Source organism: Mirounga leonina, unplaced genomic scaffold, assembly GCF_011800145.1.
Source record: "Mirounga leonina isolate KUSES-001 unplaced genomic scaffold, KU_Mleo_1.0 Mir_154, whole genome shotgun sequence".
Classification (NCBI taxonomy): Eukaryota; Metazoa; Chordata; class Mammalia; order Carnivora; family Phocidae; genus Mirounga; species Mirounga leonina.
The window spans coordinates 13340353-13364353 of record NW_023270389.1 but is presented as its reverse complement, the minus strand read 5'-3'; the positions used below and the strand labels follow the sequence as shown (position 1 = coordinate 13364353).

Sequence of the window (24001 nt, the reverse complement as noted above, 5' to 3'; positions counted from 1 at the left end):
CCCTGTGTTGAGGAACAAAGGATAAATAAATTTCTGCCCTAGAATTATAGTCTTAGGGAAGATAGATATTCAGCACAGGACTGTAAAAGTAGTTATTACAATCATGGTCCAATTAAAATGGTACAAATGGAAACAGAAATCCGTATCCTGTAGAACCCAGCTTAGGCATTGCTTTCTTCTGTCTTACACATATTACTCATAGTATGCTATGTTATTATTTTATTTTAACATACCTTTCTCCTTATAGATTCCCCAAATGCTGGAACTGTGTCTTATTTATTTCCATAGGGCCTTCCTTGCACATTTTAGTATTAAGTACATTTTCTTGCTGAATAAATGAATGAGGTGGCATTTCATCTAGGCCTTAGAAGGGTGAATAATTTTCTAAGTCTGGGGGTTCGAGAAGACAGGTTTCTCAGACGTCCAGAGAAAAGCACCTACAATGGCATGCAGCCTCTTAAAAGGCATGGGCTATTTAGGACACCGTGAATTATCTGCTGTGGCTCTAGCTTCCAGAGAAGTTACTGACGTGAAACCGGGAACAGAGGGTAAAGCCAGATTGTGAAGAGTCTTGTGTGCCGTATGAAAGAGATCGGCGTCTCCATTTGTAGACAGTAGGGAACAGTTGAGAACTTTTAAGGAAGAGAGAGACACGTGTTTATTCATACCGCTGGCGGCTGTATGGCGGCTGGCGCACGGTGCCAGAACTCCTGGTGGGCCCTGGCAAACCTGTGTCCGCGCCAGCACCAGTGCAGGACTGGGGGGGGGGGGGGGGCACAGGGCTCCACCTGAAATGTTTTTCAGAAGAAAAACATTCAGTTTTCCAAATAACCAACTTAGAAAAAAACTCATAGCACCATAAATTTTGGGTGTGCTCTACTGTTAGAGGAGTTCGATAATAAGAGCTATATTTTTTGAGCTTTTGTATGTACTGTGTGCTGTTCTAAGCTCCTCATATGTGTGCCATTTCAATGCTGACAACAACCCTATGAGATAGATTCTGTTATTCTCATTTTACTTATGGGAAGCTGAGGTCCAAAAAGGTTATAACTTGCTCAGCCCAGTACATAAGCTGCTCAGCAGGTTGATAAATGACACAGCCATTATTGAAGTTTGGCTGTAGCACCTGTACTCTTTTTTTTTTTTTTTTAAAGATTTTATTTATTTATTTGAGACAGAATGAGAGAGAGAGAGCATGGTGGGGGGAGGGTCAGAGGGAGAAGCAGACTCCCCGCCAAGCAGGGAGCCCGATGCGGGACTCCATCCCAGGACCTTGGGATCATGACCTGAGCCGAAGGCAGTCGCCCAACCGACTGGGCCACCCAGGCGCCCCTATTTTTTTTAATTTTTAAAAGATTTATTTACTTATTTTAGAGAGAGAGAGAGTGGGGGAGGGTCAGAGGGAGAAGCAGGCTCCTGGGCCACCCACAGGCGCCCAGTAGCACCTGTACTCTTGACCGCTACCCTTCTTCTGTTCACTTTCTTTTCTGTATCCTTTAGGTTCTGACTTAGTTGTCTCCAGCCACTTTTTCCTGCAGGATTTAGACTGTAGCTCTGCGAGAGATAAATTATAAAGGGCCTTTTATTTAATAAATTCAATAATGTAGGTCCGTTGGTTATAAGACGGGACATCGTCCTTTTATCTAATTCAGAATTTGTTATTTAATATAAGAATCTGCTGTTTTCCTCTTACGAAATCAGTTATTTGAAACGTGACCGATGGAAACAGCGTTTGTATTTCAGAATTTGTGTATATGTGGCCTTGACAGAACTAATACATTTGCAGAGAATTTCAGAGAATGGATGCTGAGAAACTATAAAGGCAGAAGATTAAATCTGGTTCAGACACATCAGTGAATCAGTGTGCAAATTACAGGCTTATTATTAAAGTGAAGTGTACTGGCTCGTTTTATCTGGAAATTGAATCAGAGGTTTCTCTTTGAATTTTAATTGGATCCTAAAAATGGATAGGGATGTGCCTTATCATATGATCATTTGAAAGCAAATTCTTTTAGCAAAATATTACTTAAATTTCATAGAAAACACACAGGTTAAACCCATGCATTGTTTGAACTTTTCCTCTTGGCTTTAATTTTTATTTTGATACATTATGTAAGAAAGGTGTAAAAAATGATGCTTTTACGAGTGTAAAACTCTCAATTACTGTTTGTCAGACTTTGCAGAAATTTCCTAGTTCTTAGGACGTCTGGGTGGCTCAGTCAGTTAAGTGTCTACCTTCAGCTTAGGTCATGGTCCCGGGGTCCTGGGATCCAGTCCCGCATCAGGCTCCTTGCTCAGCGGGGGGCCTGCTTCTCCCTCTGCCTCCCACTCCCCCTGCTTGTGCGCACGCTCTCTCTGTCTCTCTGGCAAATAAATAAAATCTTAAAAAAAAAGAAATTTCCTAGTTCTGTTAAGAAAGACTTTGTCAGCTTTGCTAACAGCTGTATCAGAATTTGGCATAGAACCTGATACATGGTATAGTACTCTATCCATTTAGTCACTGAATAAATTGGAAATTGCTCTTAATGTGATTTTTACACTTTTCTCATGTACTAGGTATTGTTGAGGGTAAAATCAACAGAACTTGTATATAATGTAAACTTACATGATAGTGAAATGGTTCAGACTGAATTTTAGTAAATTGTAATACTCTTCAGTAGGATTTGAAATTTGGTCATAGTAATATCACAAGTGATCACAGATCAGAGATACGTGGAAGGTAAAATGCTACAGTTAGCATTTTATTTTTTTCTTTAAAGATTTTATTTATTTATTTGACAAGAGAGAGACACAGCGAGAGAAGGAACACAGGCAGCGGGAGTGGGAGAGGGAGGAGCAGGCTTCCCGCTGAGCAGGGAGCCCGATGCGGGGCTCGATCCCAGGACCCTGGGACCATGACCTGAGCCGAAGGCAGATGCTCAATGACTGAGCCACCCAGGCGCCCCTACAGTTAGCATTTTAAGTAACAGATAAATATCAGGTGTTATGAAGAGGATGATGACACCCCTATTTGAGTTAACCTTGAACTGCTCAGATTTATTGAATTGATACCTTGTTGCAGGTTTTGATACAATGTGTAATTGGTTCTTAAGTTTGTATTTTTTTTAAGATTTTATTTATTTATTTGACACAGAGAGAGAGCACAAGCAGGGGAAGCAGGCAGAGGGAGAGGGAGAAGCAGGCTCCCCAGTGAGCAGGAGCCAGATGCAGGGCTCTATCCTAGGACCCTGGGATCATGACCTGAGCCGGAACTTAACCGACTGAGCCACCCAGGTGCCCCTTAAGTTTGTATTCTTAAAGCATACACAGGCACACATAGCCTCCCTGGTCAGTAAATCAACTCAGGTGAGGAAGTAAACAGTGGTTGATGGTATCAAGTATTATGAAAGAGAGGCTGATAACCTCTACCTCGGAGTTATCCTTGAACTACTCAGATTTATTGAACTGATGCAGTGTTGAAGGTTTAGACACAATGCTGACTTTATTCTTAAGCTTGTAGTCTTAAAAAAAAATCTGTAGTCAGTAAATCAACCCAGATGGAAAAAGCCTTGGTCATTATCCAGTGCCATGGTGTGACCAACCCTTTCCTCATAGCTTGTGCCCATCTGACTATAAACTGGTAGAGAAGAATGGTAATTTCATGTTTTCTGAATCGTTCTTTTCACGTACATGAAAAATGGCCATATGCTTCTAACATAAGACTTGATAACAATCCAGTTTAGAAGGTCCTATGAGCTATCACTTAGTTTTTGATAAACTACAAAGCTGTGTTTTAGATATAATAATGCAGCAGATAAATGTGCTTTTCATCAAACTGTAGCTTATAGCCTCTTTCATCATTTAAGTTACTTAAAATAGCAAAGGAACATGTCTAAGAAATGAAATATATCATAGTCCTACTTGATTGGTTTAGCAATTTATAGGACAGACTCAGGAGACAGACTACTTTCAGGCTCTGTGCTTTGGCTTGCCTAGATGGCACATGTAGTCACATCTTTTAATTTGTCTCATAGTAGCACTTTAATTTTCATTGTGAGTATTTTTATGGAAAGCTGGGATAACTTCATTTTTTTTCAAAGGTAAGTGCTTTTAAATAAAATTTAGAACATCAATTTTGATTATTCTAAATTTTTTTTTATTTTTATTTTTTTAAAGATGTATTTATTTAGGGGCACCTGGGTGGCTCAGTCGGTTAAGCATCTGCCTTCGGTTCAGGTTGTGATCCCAGGCTTCTGGGATCAAGCCTCATGTCAGGCTCTCTGCTCAGTACAGAGCCTGCTTCTCCCTCTCCCTCTGCCTGCCGCTCCCCCTGCTGGTGTGCGCATGCGCTCTTTCTCTGTCAAATAAAATCTTAAAAAAAAAAAAGATACCTTTATTTAAGAGAGAGAGAGGGAGGGAGCACAAGCAGGAGGGGCAGAGGGAGAGGGAGAGAGAATCTCAAGCAGACTCTGCATTGAGTGTGGAGTGTGACATGGGGCTTGATCTTACAACCCTGAAATCACAACCTCGGCTGAAACTAAGAGTTGGACGTTCAACCTACTGTGACATTCAGACACCCCAGAATATTCTAAATTTAGTAGTAATGGGCAGGAAAGATCATGTGGCTTGAGCAGAACAAGTGATTTATAACTGGAATGGGGAACAGTAGTTTCAGAGCTCTTGATAACTAGGGCAATGTGCATTCTTAGGCAAAATCCAGAATGGGGTTGAGGAATGGGCTCTTCTGGTTAACTGAGGCTTACATAGAAATTTCTTTTTAATTCAAGCTTTCTTAAACTATTAATGACTATTTTCTGCATTCATTCAGTACATGTTAATCTTAGTTGAATCCTTGATTCAAAGCTTTCTAGTGCCTCAGAGGTCAGACAGCCTTATTGCTCTGCTCTGTTAACTTTGTGACTTTGGGCATATTTCTTTAACTTTTTTAAGCTTTAGAACTGTTACCTGTGTAAATAAATAAGAGCAACTCATAGAGTGTTGTGAGGATTAAATGATAATGCATAAAAAGTGTTTTATATAGTAGCTTGCTCTAACTACATGTTAGCTAGTTAGTATTGTCAATATTTTAGAGTACTTTGAAAAGTTGTGGGACACAGAGCACCTCGCTGGCTCAGTTGGTAGAGCATGTGACTCTTGATCTTGGCATCATGAGTTCAAGCCCCACATTGGGTGAGGAGCTTACTTTAAAAAAAAAAAAAATTGTGGTGCAGTATCATTGATCACTAAAGTCAAAGGTAGCCTACCTGCACTTGATGAGTCCCTGGACATGCGTTGTAGGCTATAACCAAGACTGTAGATAGAATTACAATGGAAGTGAAATTCCTTTTACCACCTTTATTTTGGCATCCTTTTTTAGTCTTTTGTGATCTCCCATCCCTGGTCTGTCATCTGGGTTCTCAGCATCCTTGTCTGTCATTTATTTCATGTCTAATATGTACCAAGTCTGTGTTAAGTTCTTTTCATGTGTTATCTGATTTAATCATCATAACAACCCAGTGAGGTAGATAACTATTTTCATGCCTATTTTGCTACAAAGAAACTGAGACAAAGCAGAATTAGGTAACTCACCCAAGCTAATACTATTGGAAAGTAGTGGAATCAGGATGTAATGCCAAGTCTGTCTGATTTTATAATCTGAGCTCTTCACCCTTCTGCTCTAACTAGCTGGTCAACCAAAGCTTCCCATACAGCACCTCACACTTCTTGCAGATTCCAACTACCAGAGGTATTCCTTATTCATTTCGCCTCCGCAATGACATTAAAATTCTTATCGTGTGTGTCTCTGTGTGTGGTATGTAATCAGCACTTAAATGTTTACTATGGGCTAGGCACTCTTTTAAGAACTTTAATATATATTAACTCATTTAATTGTCACAAAACCAGAGTGAAGTTAATACTATTTTATTGCCATTTTTACAGATGGGGATTTTGTATCTGGAGGTGAGATTGGATTCAGGCAGCCTGACTTCTGTGTTCATACTCTTTACTACTAGCTGATCTCTACCAAGTTTTTATGAGGAATTCTGTTTGAGTTAGAGTTATTCTAAAGGTGTGAAATAAGTTAAATGTTAACCAATAACCTTAATGCTCCCAGATGGTATTTGTATTTTAAAAGAACAACCTTCTTAATCCAGTAGAGAAACTTTTTAAAAGTAAGGGCCTAAGGTAAGAGAAAAGCACTAGCAGTTTGGCCTCTTACTGGAAAAACACACCTATAGTGCTGTAATTTTAAACCGCTTGGTTTTAATTTGGGGGTTAATGTGCATATTTTATTTCTTGGATCGTAAATCAGACCAGCATTTTTATAAACCAGCCAGCTTTTTAAACTCAGTTCTTACTATCCAGTTTCCAGATCCGGTTTCAGCCAGTCTGAACTTCTTGTCATTTCATAAACATCTCACCTTCTTTCATATTCCCATGCCTTTGGACGTACTGGTTTATTCTGCCTGGAATGCCCATCATAATGATGATTATCATAATTTTAATTTTTATACAGGGCATTGACTCAGTCAGATCTAGAGAGTTTTTGGTTGTAGATTTAGTGATCATCCCCACCTGTGTCTTTCAATTCACTTGGGTTGTGGTATCTTACTTCTTTGGCCTCCTCCCTTCTCTTGTCATTCAAATCCCTGCTTTACCTAAGAAACAACTTTAATATCATCTTTGTAAAAGATACCCCCAAACAGTCACCCTTTCTTTGTTGCCTTTTTTTTTTTTTAGAAGAGCACTGACAAATTTTGCATATTGTAAAACCAAATTTTGTGGTTGGTTAACTGATTTATCTACCCTACTAAACATAGGACCATCTTCAAGGAGAGAAACCTAGACTTAGATTTTTTGTTTTCCCCTTCCCCATCATTCATGAGTGCTCAGTAAATATTGAAGGACTGTGAGTCTTCTTAAAACTTTATCCCACTTTCTAGCCAACAGCTAACTATATCTGGGACAAATAATAAATTTGAAAGGGAGCTGGAAGTTTGGGGAAAAGGCAGCGGGAGATGGGAAATGCCTACGTCTACCACAGAATCTTAGAAGTCTAGCCCTGCCCTGCCAGTATGGTAGCTGGTAGCACTAGCCACATGTGGCTTTTTTTTTTTTTTTTTTTTTTAAGTAGGCTCCACAACCAGCGTGGAGTCCAATGCGGGGCTTAAACTCAAGACCCTGAGATTAAAAGTCAGACTCTTAACCGACTGAGCCATCCACATGCCCCCACATGGAGCTTTTTAAATTTAAAGTAATTAAAGTGAAAAATTCAGTTCCTGGTTGTACTGGCTGCATTTGAAGTATTCAGTAGGCTCTGATACCCAATGGCTAGTGGGCAGCTTTGATAATAGAACATTTCCATGAATGCGGAAAGTTATATTGGAACCATTAGTTATTGCTTCCAGTAAGTGTTCTTTGTAGCCCTTCCTTAATTTCCAGATTCCAAAAATAGGATGCAAACTTCGAGTTAATGTTTAAGATAACACAGAAGGCTTCAAAGGAATCTTTTACTTATCTGGTGCCCTGGATATATGCACTTAACTTCTGTTGTTAAAGATCAGTTAGTAGAAAATTTAAAAAAAATCTCATCTTCATAGGATACAGTAAAATTTTAAGAACCAGTTCTGCTTTCTGATTGGTTTTATCTTTGGTATCCTAGAAGTAAATCCTGGTTTTTAGTACGCTGGAGGACCTCATTACATTGGCATTTTTTATTTATATAAAATGTGATCATTTCCATTTGCAGTGAATGTCAGACTCCTCTGAGCTAGAACGTCTTTAAAAAAAGTCAAATAAAAATTATGAATTTAGTGGATTCTTTTCGAATTTGTTGAATTGGTTTATGCAGGTTGTATAAAAAGGTATTCTAAGACTTTTCACAGATTTATTATGTGTCTATAATATGCATACTGTGGTAGTCAGTCTGGGTAAGAAACATACCAAGAAAAAGACCCAACGTCTGGAAGTGGAGAATTGGGGTAGCTCATACAGTTGTAAAGTCTCGTGGCTGCCTCTACAGTGCAACCGAGAAAGTGAAATTGTTGCCGTTTGTGTGCGAATGCATCAGGACAGAACACTAGATGTCAGTATTGTAGTTCTGACATTTTACCAGGGACTGGTGAAACCTTCTGTTTTTGATCAGCCAGGTATTCTTCATTCACACAAACATTTAAGCTGTTATGCCTCTTTACATTTAGAAAAATTCTTACTACAAGAAGCACTTGTCAAATAATTGTTTATTTTGTTATTAATACGTGTGCAATGCTGCTGACTCTGAGAAATAAGATGTATAATATTAACATCTTTATTTTTCAGATAATTACATTCTCCAAACTTTGCTTCTCAGTGTATTTTCCAGAAACCTTGGTCTGAGGAGGTGCTTCTGAGGGAAAAATTGTGTGACTCTGAAATCTGGTATATAGTAGACACTCAGATTCATTGAATTGAATGATAGTGCTAACAGCTTTTGTTTGGCAAAATCTGGATTTTTTTTTTTAAGATTTTATTTATTTATTTGACAGAGACAGAGAGAGAGAGGGAACACAAACAGGGTGAGTGGGAGAGGGAGAGGCAGACTTCCCGTGGAGCAGGGAGCCTGATGTGGGACCCTGGGATTATGACCTGAGCCGAAGGCAGACACTTAAGGACTGAGCCCCACCCAGGCACCCCAAAATCTAGATACTTTTAAAAAATACTTTGTAAATAATAAAGTTCTTAAATCACCTATATTTGCATGTCAAAGCCTAGAATCATGTGTCCTCAGATTTCTTAAATTTACCCAGTATGCAGGATATAGAGAAGGCTTCAAATTAAATATGTGGCAAATGAGTTTCTGTTTAAAACTTTTTTCTCTTTACTGAGAAATGTGCAGCACATTAGAGCAGTGGAATTATTAGCAATTTCCTTTACTTTTTGATAACACTGACACACTTTTATCACACTTTGAAGATACTTTATTTTTACTTATTTGCTTGAGGTTCATTTTTTCTATATCTATAAAATGTTTTATATGTTTTTATTTGCTGTTTTCTAAGGTTATAAATTTTTATCTTAAATGTATTAAATATTAAGTTTTACATATTTTTCATTTCATGAATTTCCAACACTTAAAGGTATCGTGCAAAAGTAATAGCGAAATTGCAGGTATTATAATGATTAGCTAAGTCAGATCTTTCTGGCAGTTCTCTCTTACTTCATGATTTACAGTTGAGAGACTAGAGAGGATCACTCAGACATTAACAGCCGACTGTACATTCAGCTCCTTTCATTTTGGTCATGGCAGTAAGCTGAATTAAGGGGAAAAAAAGGCTGAAATGTTATTTGAAAGCAGAATATGTACATTTCATTGAAATTATTTAAAGAAGAAAGGGGGCCTTAGAGCTGACGAGCAGGTACATTATTCTGAAGTAACAACAAAAAACCGTCAGACTTCTTAGAAGTAGAAGCAGAGGTTGTGGTTATAATGCTTAGCTTTGGTATGCGCAGCTGGACCCAACATAGGCTCCCTGAAGGGCAGTGCTTTGTTAGCTCCTCTGTTGCTCATTAAGAAACATTCCAAGTTACTAAGCTCTTGGGCGATTTTCTCCTTTGAAGTAGTTCCTAATAAGTTCCATCAGCTTCTGAAGAACAAAACAGAAGCTGTCCAAAAGGCTCTGGACCATATAGATGTATGCGAACTGTGCTGGCTGCTTGTGGTCTTGTTGGTAAAGTACAGTGAACTTCAGAAGTTGAGAAAAGCCACAAAACTTAAACTACAAAAGCTTCTCAACGAGTTGATTTTCAAGCAAGGCCACTGACTGGACTCTTATTTCTGCCAAGCCGCTGACCCCAGCTATTTGAACCTCATAAGATGAACTAGCTGGCAAATAACCTGTATATGCTTTTTTTCGGAGGTTGTGCAGGATGCAATTCCAACAGTACACTTTTGTATCTGCAACTCAGAGCTTGATAGTGTCATTTGGTCACCCAGCTGTGCAATTGAATCTTTAGTATCTTGGGCAGATATTACCTGATTATTTTTCAAGAATGGTCAATACCTAATTTTATAATGTTATATACAAATTCTATAAAAGGAGGCTGGGTTTTTTGTTTGTTTTGTTTTTTAGACTTTTCTGTACACAAATTCAGAGTTTTAAATATCTGGGTCAAATCCCTAGAGAGGTTATTCTGACTTCTCTGTACCATGGAAACGTTTTCTTGATGGATTAAAGTTTTTTGTTAATCGTTTTAAAAATAATTTTCATTAGTCTCTTATTAAGTAGTTTAATGGCACAAGTAAGGCCCATGGACTTGAACACACCCTACACTGCTCCCATGTTGGCATCTGCTGCCCCCTTGACAATAGGAGGTTGTGTGGGCTGTTGGATTTGTTTCTGCTGCTTGGGTCCTGGGTGCTGAAGCCCAGCATGGCTGGGCCAGGTCTCTGGGGGCTGATGGCAGTAGAATGGAGGGCCGTCTTGCTCTCTGCTATTACTGTAGCTGTGGAATTCACAAAGTTCCCCTCTTGTGAAAATGAAGACAGATGGAGAACTGTTAGCTTTTTGACGGGTCCTGGGGGTCTGGCATGGCCTTGACAGCCTCTTCCTCCAGTGTTAAAGTTTAATTTGTTTCTACTCTTAGGTTCTGTAAGAAGCTGTGGATCAGAAAAGGATGACTTTTCTTCAGATGATGAAGCAGTGGAAGCTGACAATGAAGATGAAGTTGAACCGTGTGGCAATGGAAATGAACATGCAGCTGAAGCTAGTGTTGGAACTAACGTGGGCTGGGCGGATGCCATGGCTAAAATTCTTAACAAAAAAACTCCTAAAAGTAAACCCACTATTCTGGTCAAAAACAGAGAGCTGGAAAAGGAAAAAGAAAAGTTAAAGCAAGAGAGACTAGAGAAGAGAAAACAGGTGTGTCTTACCAGTTGTTTTGTAGATTAGATTGTTTGCCTAGTCTAGTCAAGTTCCTATCTGTACCAAATTGTTCCTGGCAATGTTTGTCCAATTATCATTCCAGTTTTTAACTTGCTTTTTTACGTAGGGGTGAATAACCAAGCTTTTGTACAGAGGCCTAGTCTAAATTACTTCATTGAGCATGTTCACTTTTTAATCATCTAAGCAAAGAAATAGAAATTAAACTACTGAAAAATTTAGCCTTTTAAAATCAAGTAAATTATACATGTGGCCGTGACTCCTGGGTCTAAATATTCAATTTAGCTGTCCATATGCTAACATTATTAGATTCTGAACCAATAGAATCATGTTAGTTACTTTTTACTAACAACCTATTTTGTAATACAAATCTGTGAAGATGTCAGGGATTGGTTGCAGTTCTGAAAATGGACTGTTTCACTGCTGGATAAAGTCGAATTCATTATACCTTTTAAATCATGGGTAGAAGTTAGACTAGGACAGTCTGCGGCTTCAAGGCCAAAAGTTGGACTTCAGTTTGCTGTTGTGTTTCATAAGAATAAAGAAACAGTAATAAGGTTTTTAAATCCCTTATACTTGATGAAGCATTTCTGTCTAAAAAAAATAAATAAATAAAAATAAAATAAAATACTTGGTTAGTGAAATAAATACCATTTTTTAATGAAAGAAAAATAACTTTCTATGATCATACTGACAATATAAAAGTACTGATTTCCAAGAGGTACTTTCTAGGTAAAATGAAAGGAAAATAGATTTAGATTGACATATATTTCCTTTTAAGGAATATATTTCCTTTTTATATATGAGGCATATATTTCCTTTTAATTTCATCATCCCCTTATCTTGTTTCAAGGTGAATTATTTTCTTTGTTCCAAATACTAGTACTCTGTGCAAAAGGCTGTATGAAGATGGAACTTTTTAAGTGTTGCTTTTAGAAACAGAACATACTGTACTACTCAGTTATTCTCATTTTACTTTAAGATAAATCTTACTGATAGCTTTTCAACTGAAAATTTGAATCTTCATCATCTGGCAAAAGCTGACAGAAGCTTTAAAAATATCAGAATCCTTAATTACTTCTAGTCCCAGTGTTCTAGTCAAAGTAAGAACACTTTGAAGCCAAGAAAAATGAGTCTGTAACTCTAGGGCAGTCCTTTGAGTGCTGGGGATGATACTGTTCACATAATGCATGAAAACACACATGTTGATACCAGAAACAGGACACAGTCACTACAAATGCTATTATATATTCCTGAGTAGAGTCTGTGTAAATTATCATTGTTTTTTTACTGTTAAATATTATCAGTTTCCAGAATATCAAGTACTTATTTCTGATCATAAGTATAAAAATATACTTCAAAGTTAAAAATTATTTTGGGATTGTGCATGCCTTGGGTACTACAGATAATGAAGAATCAACTGTTTTAAACTTAAAAGTAAGATTTCTAAATTTCTGGCATAATCTGATAGTGAATTTCATCACTATCACTAATTTACAAAGTAAATTATCTGATTTGGGGAGGAGTCTATTCTTTTTAGAAAGGAATCAGGCTAATCTTTATAGTGAGCAGGAATTTGATTTTACTGTGATTAAACATTTTCATTAATACAAAAATAAGAGATTAGATGGATGCAGAAAAGGAATAGATAAAAGGTGATTTTTTTTTCCCCCACTGATTCTTATTACTGCCTTTGATGCTCACTAGCTTCCTGGCGATCAGTTCATCATATTCAGTATATTTGATCTTAGGTGATATTTTGGCCTGAGACGGCAGTATATACTGATGCGGTGTATTGGTGTGTCAAGTCAGGTGCCTAGGACCAGAGTACTACTGGATACAATGCTATGATTTTAAAAGCGGATACAAATTTTTAATATTCTGACTGCTGAGAAAGACAGTTTCTGAAAAATAAACAGTTTAAACTTGTGGTTATTAAAGACAGTAGTTTGGGATCTTCCTGATGCTTACCTCTGATCTGGTGGTGGCAGGCCAGCATGTGGCTCTCTCACACCTTACCTTGTCCTGCTTGCCTCAGTATCCTGGCAGCCCTCCAGGCCCCTGCTGTCAGAGAGCCTGACGGAAACTCACTTTGTGCTTCTCACATGACATGCTGAGTGCTAACCACAGGCCTCCTGAGCTGAACCCCTAAAAGTGTGGGGTTTTTTCAGTCCCTGTGACAAACTAAGCCAGAATGATTTATTACCTTTGTCCTTTCACAGAGTATCATATCAAAGTATGCTGCACTTTCAAAAATGCCTAATATTCTTTCACATAACAATATTTATAACACAGCTTGATAAGAAGCGGGAATGGGAAATGATGTGCAGAGTAAAGCCAGATGTTGTCAAAGACAAAGAAACAGAGAGAAATCTTCAGAGAATTGCAACAAGGTAAGATTGTTTTTGCCCTTTAAAAAATAAGTATATTAAAGCTTTGATAGTGATCCATTTCTGACTTGACCTGATTCTTAAACTCTGCCTTCCCAGAGCCAAGTGATTTAGATCAAAACCTGCCTATTTAATCCTGAATTCAACCAAAGATTTTACAGATCTCAGGAGGCAAGAATATAACGTCCTCAGTGTATATTTGGTTTGAACCTATTGCAAACCATATTGTTTCTGTAGTCAGGAAAACAGTGTAATTAGACATGCATTTCTCTTATCATGGTTGTCTGAGTTTATGGCAATAGATTATTTTTGTTATCTTACATTGTACTTAGGACATAACCAGTTTTGCATTACAGTAGCTTTATGCTGTCCTTTCACTCTGCATTTTTTTTTTTTAAAGATTTTATTTATTTATTTGACAGAGAAAGACACAGCGAGAGAGGGAACACAAACGGGGAGTGGGAGAGGGAGAAGCAGACTCCCTGCCGAGCAGGGAGCCCAATGCGGGACTCGATCCCGGGACTCCAGGATCATGACCTGAGCCGAAGGCAGTCGCTTAACCAACTGAGCCACCCAGGCGCCCTGCATTTTTTTTTTTTTTTTATCATTGGCACCAAATGTTTATTTGATGCCCTCTGTGTCCAAAGATAAATAGAATCTGGTGGCTGCCAGGTGGTCCTTGCCTACTCACCGGTAGGAATTACAGTCTCTTTGAGATTAGAGGTACGTCCTGTGTGTTGGGAACTTAAAGCAGGAGATTGTCAGGGGAGTTGGGGAAGATTTCACAGAGGAGAGAACATTTATGCTGCTACTTCAAGAATATAGCAGTTCTGCTTAGTGGAATTATTTTTTATTTTCTAGTTACATACATTATTTGGGTCATTTTTTAATCCATATGGGTGTTCTATAGTGAGATACATAGAGCCAGACTGCTAGGTTCAAATCCCAGCACTGACTTATTACGTGTGTGTCCTTGGGCATGCTACCTAATTTTTCCGTTTCAGTTTATTTACATATAAAAACAGCAGAATATTATATCTACCCTGCAGGATTTCTCTGAGAATTAAATAAATTAAAAACATATAAAGAATTTAGAAAAGTACATGGTTGGTGCATGAGAGTAAGTGCCTCCTTAAATTTTATACCTGAGGCACCTCCCTTTCGTCACTTTGGTCCCAGCCCTGCTCTGAAGGGTATGGAATTTTACCCTCCGTATAAGCTAATAAGCTAGTCTGTTAGTTTCCTGGATACTGCCAGAAGACAAGAGACTTTTGGGTCAGAGACAAAGGACTTTATTACTCTTGGCAAAGCAGTAGCCATAGCGTCACATTTCCACTGGTTCCCTTTATCCCTCAGTGGTAACACAGGTGCCCCGTATGGATGCTTGAGCATGCAGTGGGTTGTGTTACAGAAGAACACTCTACTTGGGAATCTATTGCTTTTTTGGTGAATGGTAGCAAGCCTGCTCTTTGCCTGGGGGCAGACGTTACCTCATCTCTCAAGGTTGCATCCTACAAACTCAGCTCTCAGAAATGACCTGTGTAAAGAACAGTCAGGGCCTTGCATCCTTGAAAAACCTAGCAAGAATGTGCAGGGATACTCAGGGTCCATGGCAGAGTGCCTCTCCCAGTGATAGAATTTTAGAGCTGGGAAGGATGGTAATGGTTTATATCAGTATTGTCCAGTAGAAATATAATGGGAGCTACATATATAATGTAAAACTTTTTTGTAGCCACATTGAATACAGTCAAAAAAAAAAAAGATAAAATTAATTGTACTAATATGTTTTATTGAGCCTAAAATATTCAAATTATTTTTTATTTTATCATATAATCAGTATAAAACAATTACCAATGAGATTTTAAAATTATCTTTTTTCATATTAAATCTTCAATGTATTCAGTCTGTATTTTAAATGTGGAGCATATTGCAGTTTGGACTAGCCAGCCACATTTCATGGCTCACTAGCTACATGTGGCTCATGGCAACTGTGATGTACACTGCAGGTCTTAATCTTCAGAATTCTTCTTGGAACGAACTTAACTATAGACCAAAATATTTAAATAAGTATTTCATTTTAAAATAGGATTTTAAAATTCGTTTTATATTGGGGCGCCTGGGTGGCTCAGTCAGTTAGGTGTCTGCCTTTGGCTTGGATCATGACCCCAGGGTCCTGGGATTGAGAGCCCCATATCGGGCTGCCCCCTCGGTGGGGAGCCTGCTTCGCCCTCTGCCTGCTGCTCCCCCGGCTTGTGCTTGCGCACGCTCTCTCTGTCAAATAAAGAAATAATTTTTTTAAAGATTTTATTTATTTATTTGAGAGAGAGAATGAGATAGAGAGAGAGAGCATGAGACAGGGGAGGGTCAGAGGGAGAAGCAGACTCCCTGCCGAGCAGGGAGCCCGATGCGGGACTCGATCCTGGGACTCCAGGATCATGACCTGAGCCGAAGGCAGTCGCTTAACCAACTGAGCCACCCAGGCGCCCAAGAAATAATTTTTTTTTAAATTAGTTTTATATCATAGGAGTTGCAGATAATATAACAATACTTTTTAAGCTACTTGAGTATTATTTCCATTTATAGATGAAACTGAAATCTAGAAAACCTTTCCTAGGGTCAAATGGTTAGACAGCTAACTGTAGAGGCTGTTCTCTTTCCATTGCATTGTGATGTCTTCAATTACTGCGGGAAGCCTGCTGCTCCCTCTCCCACTCCCCCTGCTTGTGTTCCCTTTCTTGCTGTGTTTCTCTCTGTCAAATAAATAAAATCTTAAAAAAAAAAAAAGGTACTTTTTAGTTCTAATTGCACAAAAGTTGATTTAGAAAGATGAAAACTGAAAAGAAAAATCACATTATCAGTCCACATATATTTATTTTCTAGTCAGAAATTTGTATTCATTCATTGAAATGTATATTCATTTTTTCGATTCAACTCTTTTCATTTGAGTGCCTATTAAATGCTTGCCTCTTTCCTAAGCAGTAAAACTACATTGTTCTTATCCTCACAGTTTGTATCCTAGTGTAACTGTTACTTAACTGTGTTATTCTGGTCATTTTATATTCTATAGAGGTGTGGTACAGTTATTTAATGCTGTTCAGAAGCACCAAAAGAACGTTGATGAAAAGGTTAAAGAAGCTGGAAGCTCTATCAGAAAACGTGCTAAGTTGATATCGACTGTTTCCAAGAAAGATTTCATCAGTGTTCTGAGAGGGGTGGATGCAAGTACAAGTGAGAAAAGTTCTACTGGAAAGAACTTGAAAGCCAAACAGGTGAGACTTTTATATAGGATTCAGTGCATCAGACTTTTAGTTCTTAAAATAAAGTTTTGGGGTGAAAAAGCACACTATAAATTTAAAAATTTGTATTCTTAAGTTTCATGATGATTTATTCAGTATGGAAGTTGCTAGTTATAGGTGACATACATACCCCTGCTGTTAGAACTCAGGAACCAATGGATTCGGGTAAATCTTTTAGAGATACTAGGTCTCTCCCATCTGAAATCCTGCCTTTTGTGCATTTTGGAGACTAGAAACCTAAGTGAGGGAGACAGCTTCAGTTTGCGACTTTGACCCACAGAGGTAATTGTGATGGCATATAACTTCTAAAATGTGAAGCATCAGAGCTTTGGGGAACATAATGGAAGGTCATTCTTGCATGAGCTTGCTTGGTGATGTTTGACTAGTTGGAAGATGAAGAGTATAAATACTCTTCATGATCTTTGGCATGATCACTTTGCTTCTGCAGTCCTTTTGACCTGTGGACTCCAGTAGTTGCCTTTCTAAAGGTACCAGGTAAAAGGTTTTGAAATGTGCTTTATTCTCAAAAGGGCTGTTTGGTTTTGTTTTTTAATTAAAGTACAGTACTCGTGTGTTTGATGGCTTAATTTCTATTGCCAACAAAAAGTACTTCAATCAGGAGTCTCTGTTGTAAGTTTTTTGTTTGTCTTTTGGTTTGCCAGTTGAAACTCTGGCAAGAAGAGCATTTAGGAATTTCATGCTAACCTAGAGCTGAAGTATTTTTCGAGTTCTTTGATCGAGTTGCCATTTTACCTAAATTTGACAAAAGGTTTCTAAGCTACTTTGTCTATCTCTTGCATATTAAAGGACCCAAATTGTTATGTATTTATTTATTTATTTATTCAAAGATTTTATTTATTTATTTGAGAGAGAGAGATGGCGACAGAGAGAGCACGAGCAGGGAAGAGAGGGAAATGCGGGCTCCCCACCCGAAGGGAGCCCAATGGGGGGCTCGATCCCAGGACCCTGGGATCATGACCTGAGCCAAAGGCAGATGCTTAACTGACTGAGCCACCCAGTGCCCCCTCAAATTATTTTTTAATTATCTACATAATACTGCTGCTCACTGGTGCAGCTATTTTAAAGTGTTAGAATTAATTATGAATACACATGAATACTATGTTTGGGGGTCATTACTTTTTATTTAAAAAATCTAACCTGCTGTGTTCTCATGAGGGACATTTAACTCTAAAAATTGGAGAAAGATCTAGCAGCATTAAATGAGAGAGTTAGGGGGCGCCTAGGTGGCTCAGTCGTTAGGCGTCTGCCTTCGGCTCAGGTCATGATCCCAGGGTCCTGGGATCGAGCCCCGCATCGGGCTCTCTGCTCAGCGGGGAGCCTGCTTCTCCCTCTCCTACTCTGCCTGCTTGTGTTCCTTCTCTCACTGTCTCTCTCTGTAAAAAAATAAATAAATAAAAATAAATGAGAGAGTTAGTAGGAAGATGGAAAAAGCAAGACTTATTTTTTCTTTTTTCTATTCATTTCAGAATGACTTTAATAGAAGCATTTGTTTTTGCTTTGGTATTATTTTTTTCATGAGTTATGAAAATATATGAAGGGTTCTTTCCAGTACCATTGTTGCCTTTTTTTCTTACCATTTGCACTTTTGCCCTTGACTTTCTTTTTTTCTACTTCACTGTCAAACCGAAGTGGCTTTGCTCTAAAAGTAATTTATTTCTAGAACTTCTTACCCCATACTTAACAACATTTTGCTACATTTCTTTTAAAAACGTTGCTTTCACTTTGATTTCATATTTATAGAAAAACCACCAGACTCTTTTTTTATTGGACTTGATTTCACATCTGAATAATATAAAAGTACTATAATATTTGTAATTGGGTCAGTTATTAATGTCAGAAATATCTGCCTAGTTGTACCTGGTGCTATCCTTGTATCTTTTAAAAGAGTCTTGCAATTCAGATAGAGAGATGACTTCAATTAAATAAGTAAGATTAAAAAATTCTAAATTAGTATGTCTAGACTGCACGTTATCATCAGTTACATTAGGTACAATAAGAGATAGATTAAGTGGCTGCCCTATTTGTGGGGGGATTGTGATGTGACTGTCATATTCGTTTAGGACATAGATCAGTAAACCGGTGTAAGTTACTGGGACTAGGTAGACTTTTAAAGCAGTTGAAGAGAAGGAGGGAAGGGAAAGTTGGGAGTAGTATGCCAAAACGTGATTCAGAAATGAGACATAGATTAATGAAATGGGGCGCCTGGGTGGCTCAGTTGGTTAAGTGACTGCCTTCGGCTCAGGTCATGATCCTGGAGTCCCGGGATCCAGTCCCGCATCGGGCTCCCTGCTCGGCAGGGAGTCTGCTTCTCCCTCTGACCCTCCCCCCTCTTATGTGCTCTCTCTCATTCTCTCTCTCTCAAATAAATAAATAAAATCTTTAAAAAAAAAGATTAATGAAATGGATAGAGAAGGATAGTAATTAAGTACAAAAATAAAATTTTCTCTTTTTCTCATATTTTACCTTTTCCTAGCACCATTGCACACCTTTTCCATGCTCCTTCCCTCTCAGACAATCAGAGAGAAGAGCTTTAGGGAAATTCTTGTCCCTTTCCTGGGCATAAAGGGTCAGAACACAGCCTTTTTATCCTGTATTCCTAATATTATGAAATCTTTACAATTAGAGTCCATCCACATACGAACTGGATCCACTGGCAGCTGTCTATCAGGATTCCAATCTGGAGATACCTTCATTATGTCTTCAGCTCCTTTACCCCGTTGCACCTGTTATTTGTAGTTGTGACATTAATGTCTTATGTTCAAAAACAAAAAAGAACCGTTAGTTTTATATTAAGAAAGCTGGATAAAATTGTAGTAATATAAACTAGAGGTTGGATCCATTATATGAACATACATTAGGGGTGCTTTTGGTTGTGTCTGGTTTTTGTTTTTGTTTTTTTATTCCTTAGGAACACTCAGAACTTGGAAATTTATTTTTAAGAGCCCGTTTTCAAGAATTTCTATACTCCTGAAAGATATAAGAAGTTTTAAGGCATTGTGACAGATATTTCTTAACTATGTCATAATCCTGAACAAGATACTTTTCTGAGAACCTTTTCTTTTCTTTTTTTTGGCTTTAAATGCATTTTATTTTCAAAGCAATAGGAGCATGGTTTCACAAGGGAACTTGTGACTAAAAAAAATTGCCAGTACTCTTCCCCATCCCTCTCTGCCCCTTGCTATGCTCCCTTCCAAGATAACCATTTTCAGTTCTTAGATCTTTGTTGTGGTATTTACCTCTGTATCTTAAATAATATTTAGACTATTTTTTAAATCAATATTAGATACCTTTTATGGAAGACAAAGAATTGTCATTCTTTCCTTTGCTGCCATACCTCCCATACTGTGTCCTTCCAATGTAAGCATATTAATGCTTTTAGCTAAATCAGTATTCAGTGTAAACATCATTTACTCCTGAACAAAGTAATGTAAGATAATACTTCTTTATTCTTCAACTTAGCTTCCTTACAGTTTTTGTTTTCCTGGAGGTAACAGTTGCCTCTTTTTTAAACCCTTCTCAGTACTGTTTTCTCCGCGGTCATCGTGCTACAATCTAGACTGGTGGTTCTTTACCCTGGTATGCACTTAGACTTTGCTTTATCACTGTCCTGGGAATTCCCTTTGCTTCTTCACTTTGCAGTAGCCTCTGTTTCTTGGACTGTCTTATTATCTCTTGGCTTTCACTCTCATTTTGATAAGGTCACATTTACCAGTTGCTCTCTGGAAAAGGGTATAGGATATCTTCATTTTTAGTTGATGTGTTGGCTGAATTACATGTAGTAGATGGAACAGTGGCCCCTAAAATCCTGAGTTTGTGTTCTAATTCCTAGAACCTATAAAAAGTACCTTAGTTAGAGAAGGGGTCTTTGCAGATATAATTAACTTAAGGATTTTGAGGTGAAGAGATTATCCCGGATTATCTGGGTGGGTTCTAAATCCAGTGTTCAGTATCCTCACAAGAGACGCACAGGGGAGATTCGACAGAAGTGGAAAGGCAAAGTAGCCACAGAGGCAGAGGTTGGGGTGATATGGCCACAAGTCAGTGTTCAGTATGTAGGCTTACTTAATACAGTCTCTATGTATTAATCAGCGTTCCTGAGTTCAAGACTTTTCTGGTTTAATGTCTTCAGAGACTAAACTAGTGTCCATGGTAATGTCTGTCACCTGACTCCATAAGCCAGAAAGGGAAATTAAAAGTCTACGTGCTTCTTACACAGACTGTCAGCCAATCTGTATTTTTATCCCACCCCTCACGTCCACCTCCCCCCTTGCCTCCAGTTCCTGAGCATGGACCCAGTTTCTCACGTAAACATTAGCTTTCCTTCTCTCCAATTGGTTTTCACTGCTCTATCCAGTGTTCATTTATCTCCCCAAACTTGTTGGCATATTGTATCTGTAGTTATTTTCCCATCTGATTTTTTCCTTGTTTGTTTTTAACTTTTTTTTTTTTTTTTAAGATTTTATTTATTCATTTGCGAGAGAGACAGAGAACAAGCAGGGGGAGAGGCAGAGGGAGAGGGAGAAGCAGACTCCTGGCTGAGCAAGGAGCCCGATGCGGACTCGATCCCAGGACCCTGGGATCATGACCTGAGCCGAAGGCAGACGCTTAACCACCTGAGCCACCCAGGCGCCCTTGTTTTTAACTTTTGATACTTTTAATTTCAGTGGGCTTTCCATAAGAATTAGAGATAAATGCATGTCTGCTGTTTAATTGGAAGACTTCCTTTTTATTTTAAAAGCAATAAGGTTAATCTTATTGTAACTTCTTACTGCTTTGATGGAATTATTGGGAGTCTTTAATTATAAGGTATTTCACAAACAGTCAATCTTTAAGTATTTGAAAGTGGACATTTTTAATGTTTTGAAGTGGATTATTTAAAAAAATACTTGTTTATAAACATTTTTCTAAAATATAAAGAGGAATATGTCCACTGAAAGCAGATATACGCCCCTCCTGTATTTATCTGGATTTGTGTCTTCTTGGAAATCAGCTTTGTGATCATCTATATCCTTTAAGGATCTTTAGATATTTAGATTCATGTTCTGGCATATCTGTGATTAACATTGTTTCTTAGAAAGTAAAGAAGAAAAGGGAGTACATGATCTTTTAAAAATTTGTCTAGTATGTTGATTTATTTTTAATATCATAGATAAGCAGAATTACTAAATCATTTCTTTATGCAACACATAGCTATGATTTCTAAGTCTGTTTTAAGGGTCATATATATTGTGCCCTACATATCTATATTTGATTTATTTCATTTTATATTTCTGTATTTACTATTTTTGTGAGCTACAATTTCAGCTGTTCAAAGTCTGCTGGTTCCATTTAAAAACCATAATCTTCTTCAAAGGCTTTTGGTGCCTGGATTGGAGCAAAGTTTTTGTATGTTCCAAAGACTGCCTTTCACATCATTAGCTGTTTATCAAAGTGTTTTTAACTTTCTGATTCTGCTGACTTGGATAATATTGTTGCCCTTAGAATTTGTTTTTTCTGTTTTGTCTTAATTTTATTGTATGCAATCATTATTTCTGGAGTAAAGTAGTTGGGAAACCCTTCCTTAGAGGCAAAAAAGGTATAATTGCTTTTTAAAGATCATTTTTAGGGCAAGAGATTTTTGAAAAGACGTAAGTATTTGTCAGACTGATATATTAAATTACATTTGAATCATTAATTACTATACTTTATTTTTTGGAGCTGAACCCAAATACTGCAAAGTAAAACAAAAACAAAAAAGTACTTGATGGGCTCATTTCAGAAGAGATAATAGCTAATATTTGTAAATCAAAAAGCCTTCACTAGAACTTAGGGGGAGTAGTATTCTAAGTATTTTTGTCCATTAAAAAATGAGCTGTTTCTTCTGTTACATAGGTAAGGGTTAACTTTTTTTCTTAACAGCAGTTGCACATCTCTCATCATGGGAAATCAGGTCATTTGTACAGTGGATGTACATCACTTTAATAAATGTACAAATTATACCTCTGTCATTCACAAATTTAACGATCTGGTTTTTTCTTTTAAATTCCTTATATTGCAAAGCTTATGTGCAGAAGTAAGTCATTTATTTGTGAGTTCACTGCCCAATATCTACTTCTCAATAATGCCCATTGTTTTCTCAATTCACGAACATGTCATGTCACAATAAATCTTATTAAATCAATATTAGAGACTTAGTTAATTTTTGTTTTTTTATTTGATGTATATTTTTGTGAAATAGGGCCATGACAAAGAATGCTGTTAGTGGAAGTGAGAAAGCCTAAGAAAAGAGTGATTCTTATCCAAAAAATAGAAATTTGGGTTAAAGTATTAAATGTTAAATTCAGTAGAGGTTTGGTTCTTGGGAATAAAGCAGTCCACTAAATATTTCATATGGAAACAAAAAGAGAAACTACTTGACAATTGTTTAAGCAAGTGTTCCAGGTAGTATAGATGGTATGTTGCTTATGAAATTAGAAGGTAGTGAGGTTGGAAAAATTATGATGGGAGGATGTTCATAGAAAACATGACTCTCAAGAGGAATGTGCTTCAGGAGAATACAAGACACTTAGCTTTAGTTTTAAAAAGTCATGAAGCAAACATAGTGAAGGCACTTGTTCATTCACTGGACTAACCCAGTCTGTGGGTAAAGGTGCTTTGAGTATCTAAAGAAGCATTTTCATTTTATAATATGAATTCTGATGATAAACAGGAAAAGAAGGACCCTTTCTGAGTGGCATTTCTGTTGAAATGTTTACCTTCAAGCTAAAAAATTTCATGAAGAAAGTCACAAATTAGAAAAAGTGTTCAGTGCTATTGAAACTAGCCTATTTTGAAATAGAATCTTTGAAAACACTTAAAAAAATGAAATAAGTGTCAGAGAATGAAGTCATAATAAGTAGGCATTTTCACAAGTAGTAATCCAAGGGAAAGCAATGGGCAGTCATTGTGCATAGGGGAAGAAAGCCTACCAGTTCTCAATTTTTCGCATCCTTTATAATTTCCTTTCCTTTTTCTTCTTTCATAGAGGTTGGGATATCGGGTGTTTGCTGATGGGTGGGAGTCTGGCAAAAGGGATCCTGAGGAAGTAGGTTGGGCTCACATTTTTAAGTCTTCAGTTTTCTGTTAAGGCATTTGGACCTTACTCCTTAGGCATTTGGGAGCCAGTTGTAATTTTTCATCAGGTAAGTGACATGATCAGATTTGATTATTTTTAAGGAAAAGAAGGCTGAAGGATGGAGAGGCTATCAGAAGACCAACCAGTGGGAGGCTGTTGCCATAAAGCAAGAGGGGAAAACCTGAACTAAGGTGTGGGGGGGTGGGGATTGATGGAAAAGAAGAACCATGTTGGAGAGGTAGTTTTAAGGTATAGATTGATTTAATTTGGAACTAATACGACTCGGAGGGGTTGGAGAGAGGG

General features: G+C 37.7%; 1 protein-coding gene across 1 annotated transcript in view; it reads left to right on the top strand.

Annotated features, from left to right (window-relative positions):
* RRP15 (ribosomal RNA processing 15 homolog) overlaps nucleotides 1–24001 on the top strand; it is a 43250-nt gene that overhangs the window by 1835 nt on the left and 17414 nt on the right. Inside the window, exons 2-4 of the mRNA XM_035010117.1 lie at nucleotides 10603–10877; nucleotides 13194–13291; nucleotides 16356–16557. Coding sequence (XP_034866008.1) covers nucleotides 10603–10877; nucleotides 13194–13291; nucleotides 16356–16557 — 575 coding nt within the window. The remainder of the gene's footprint in view (nucleotides 1–10602; nucleotides 10878–13193; nucleotides 13292–16355; nucleotides 16558–24001) is intronic.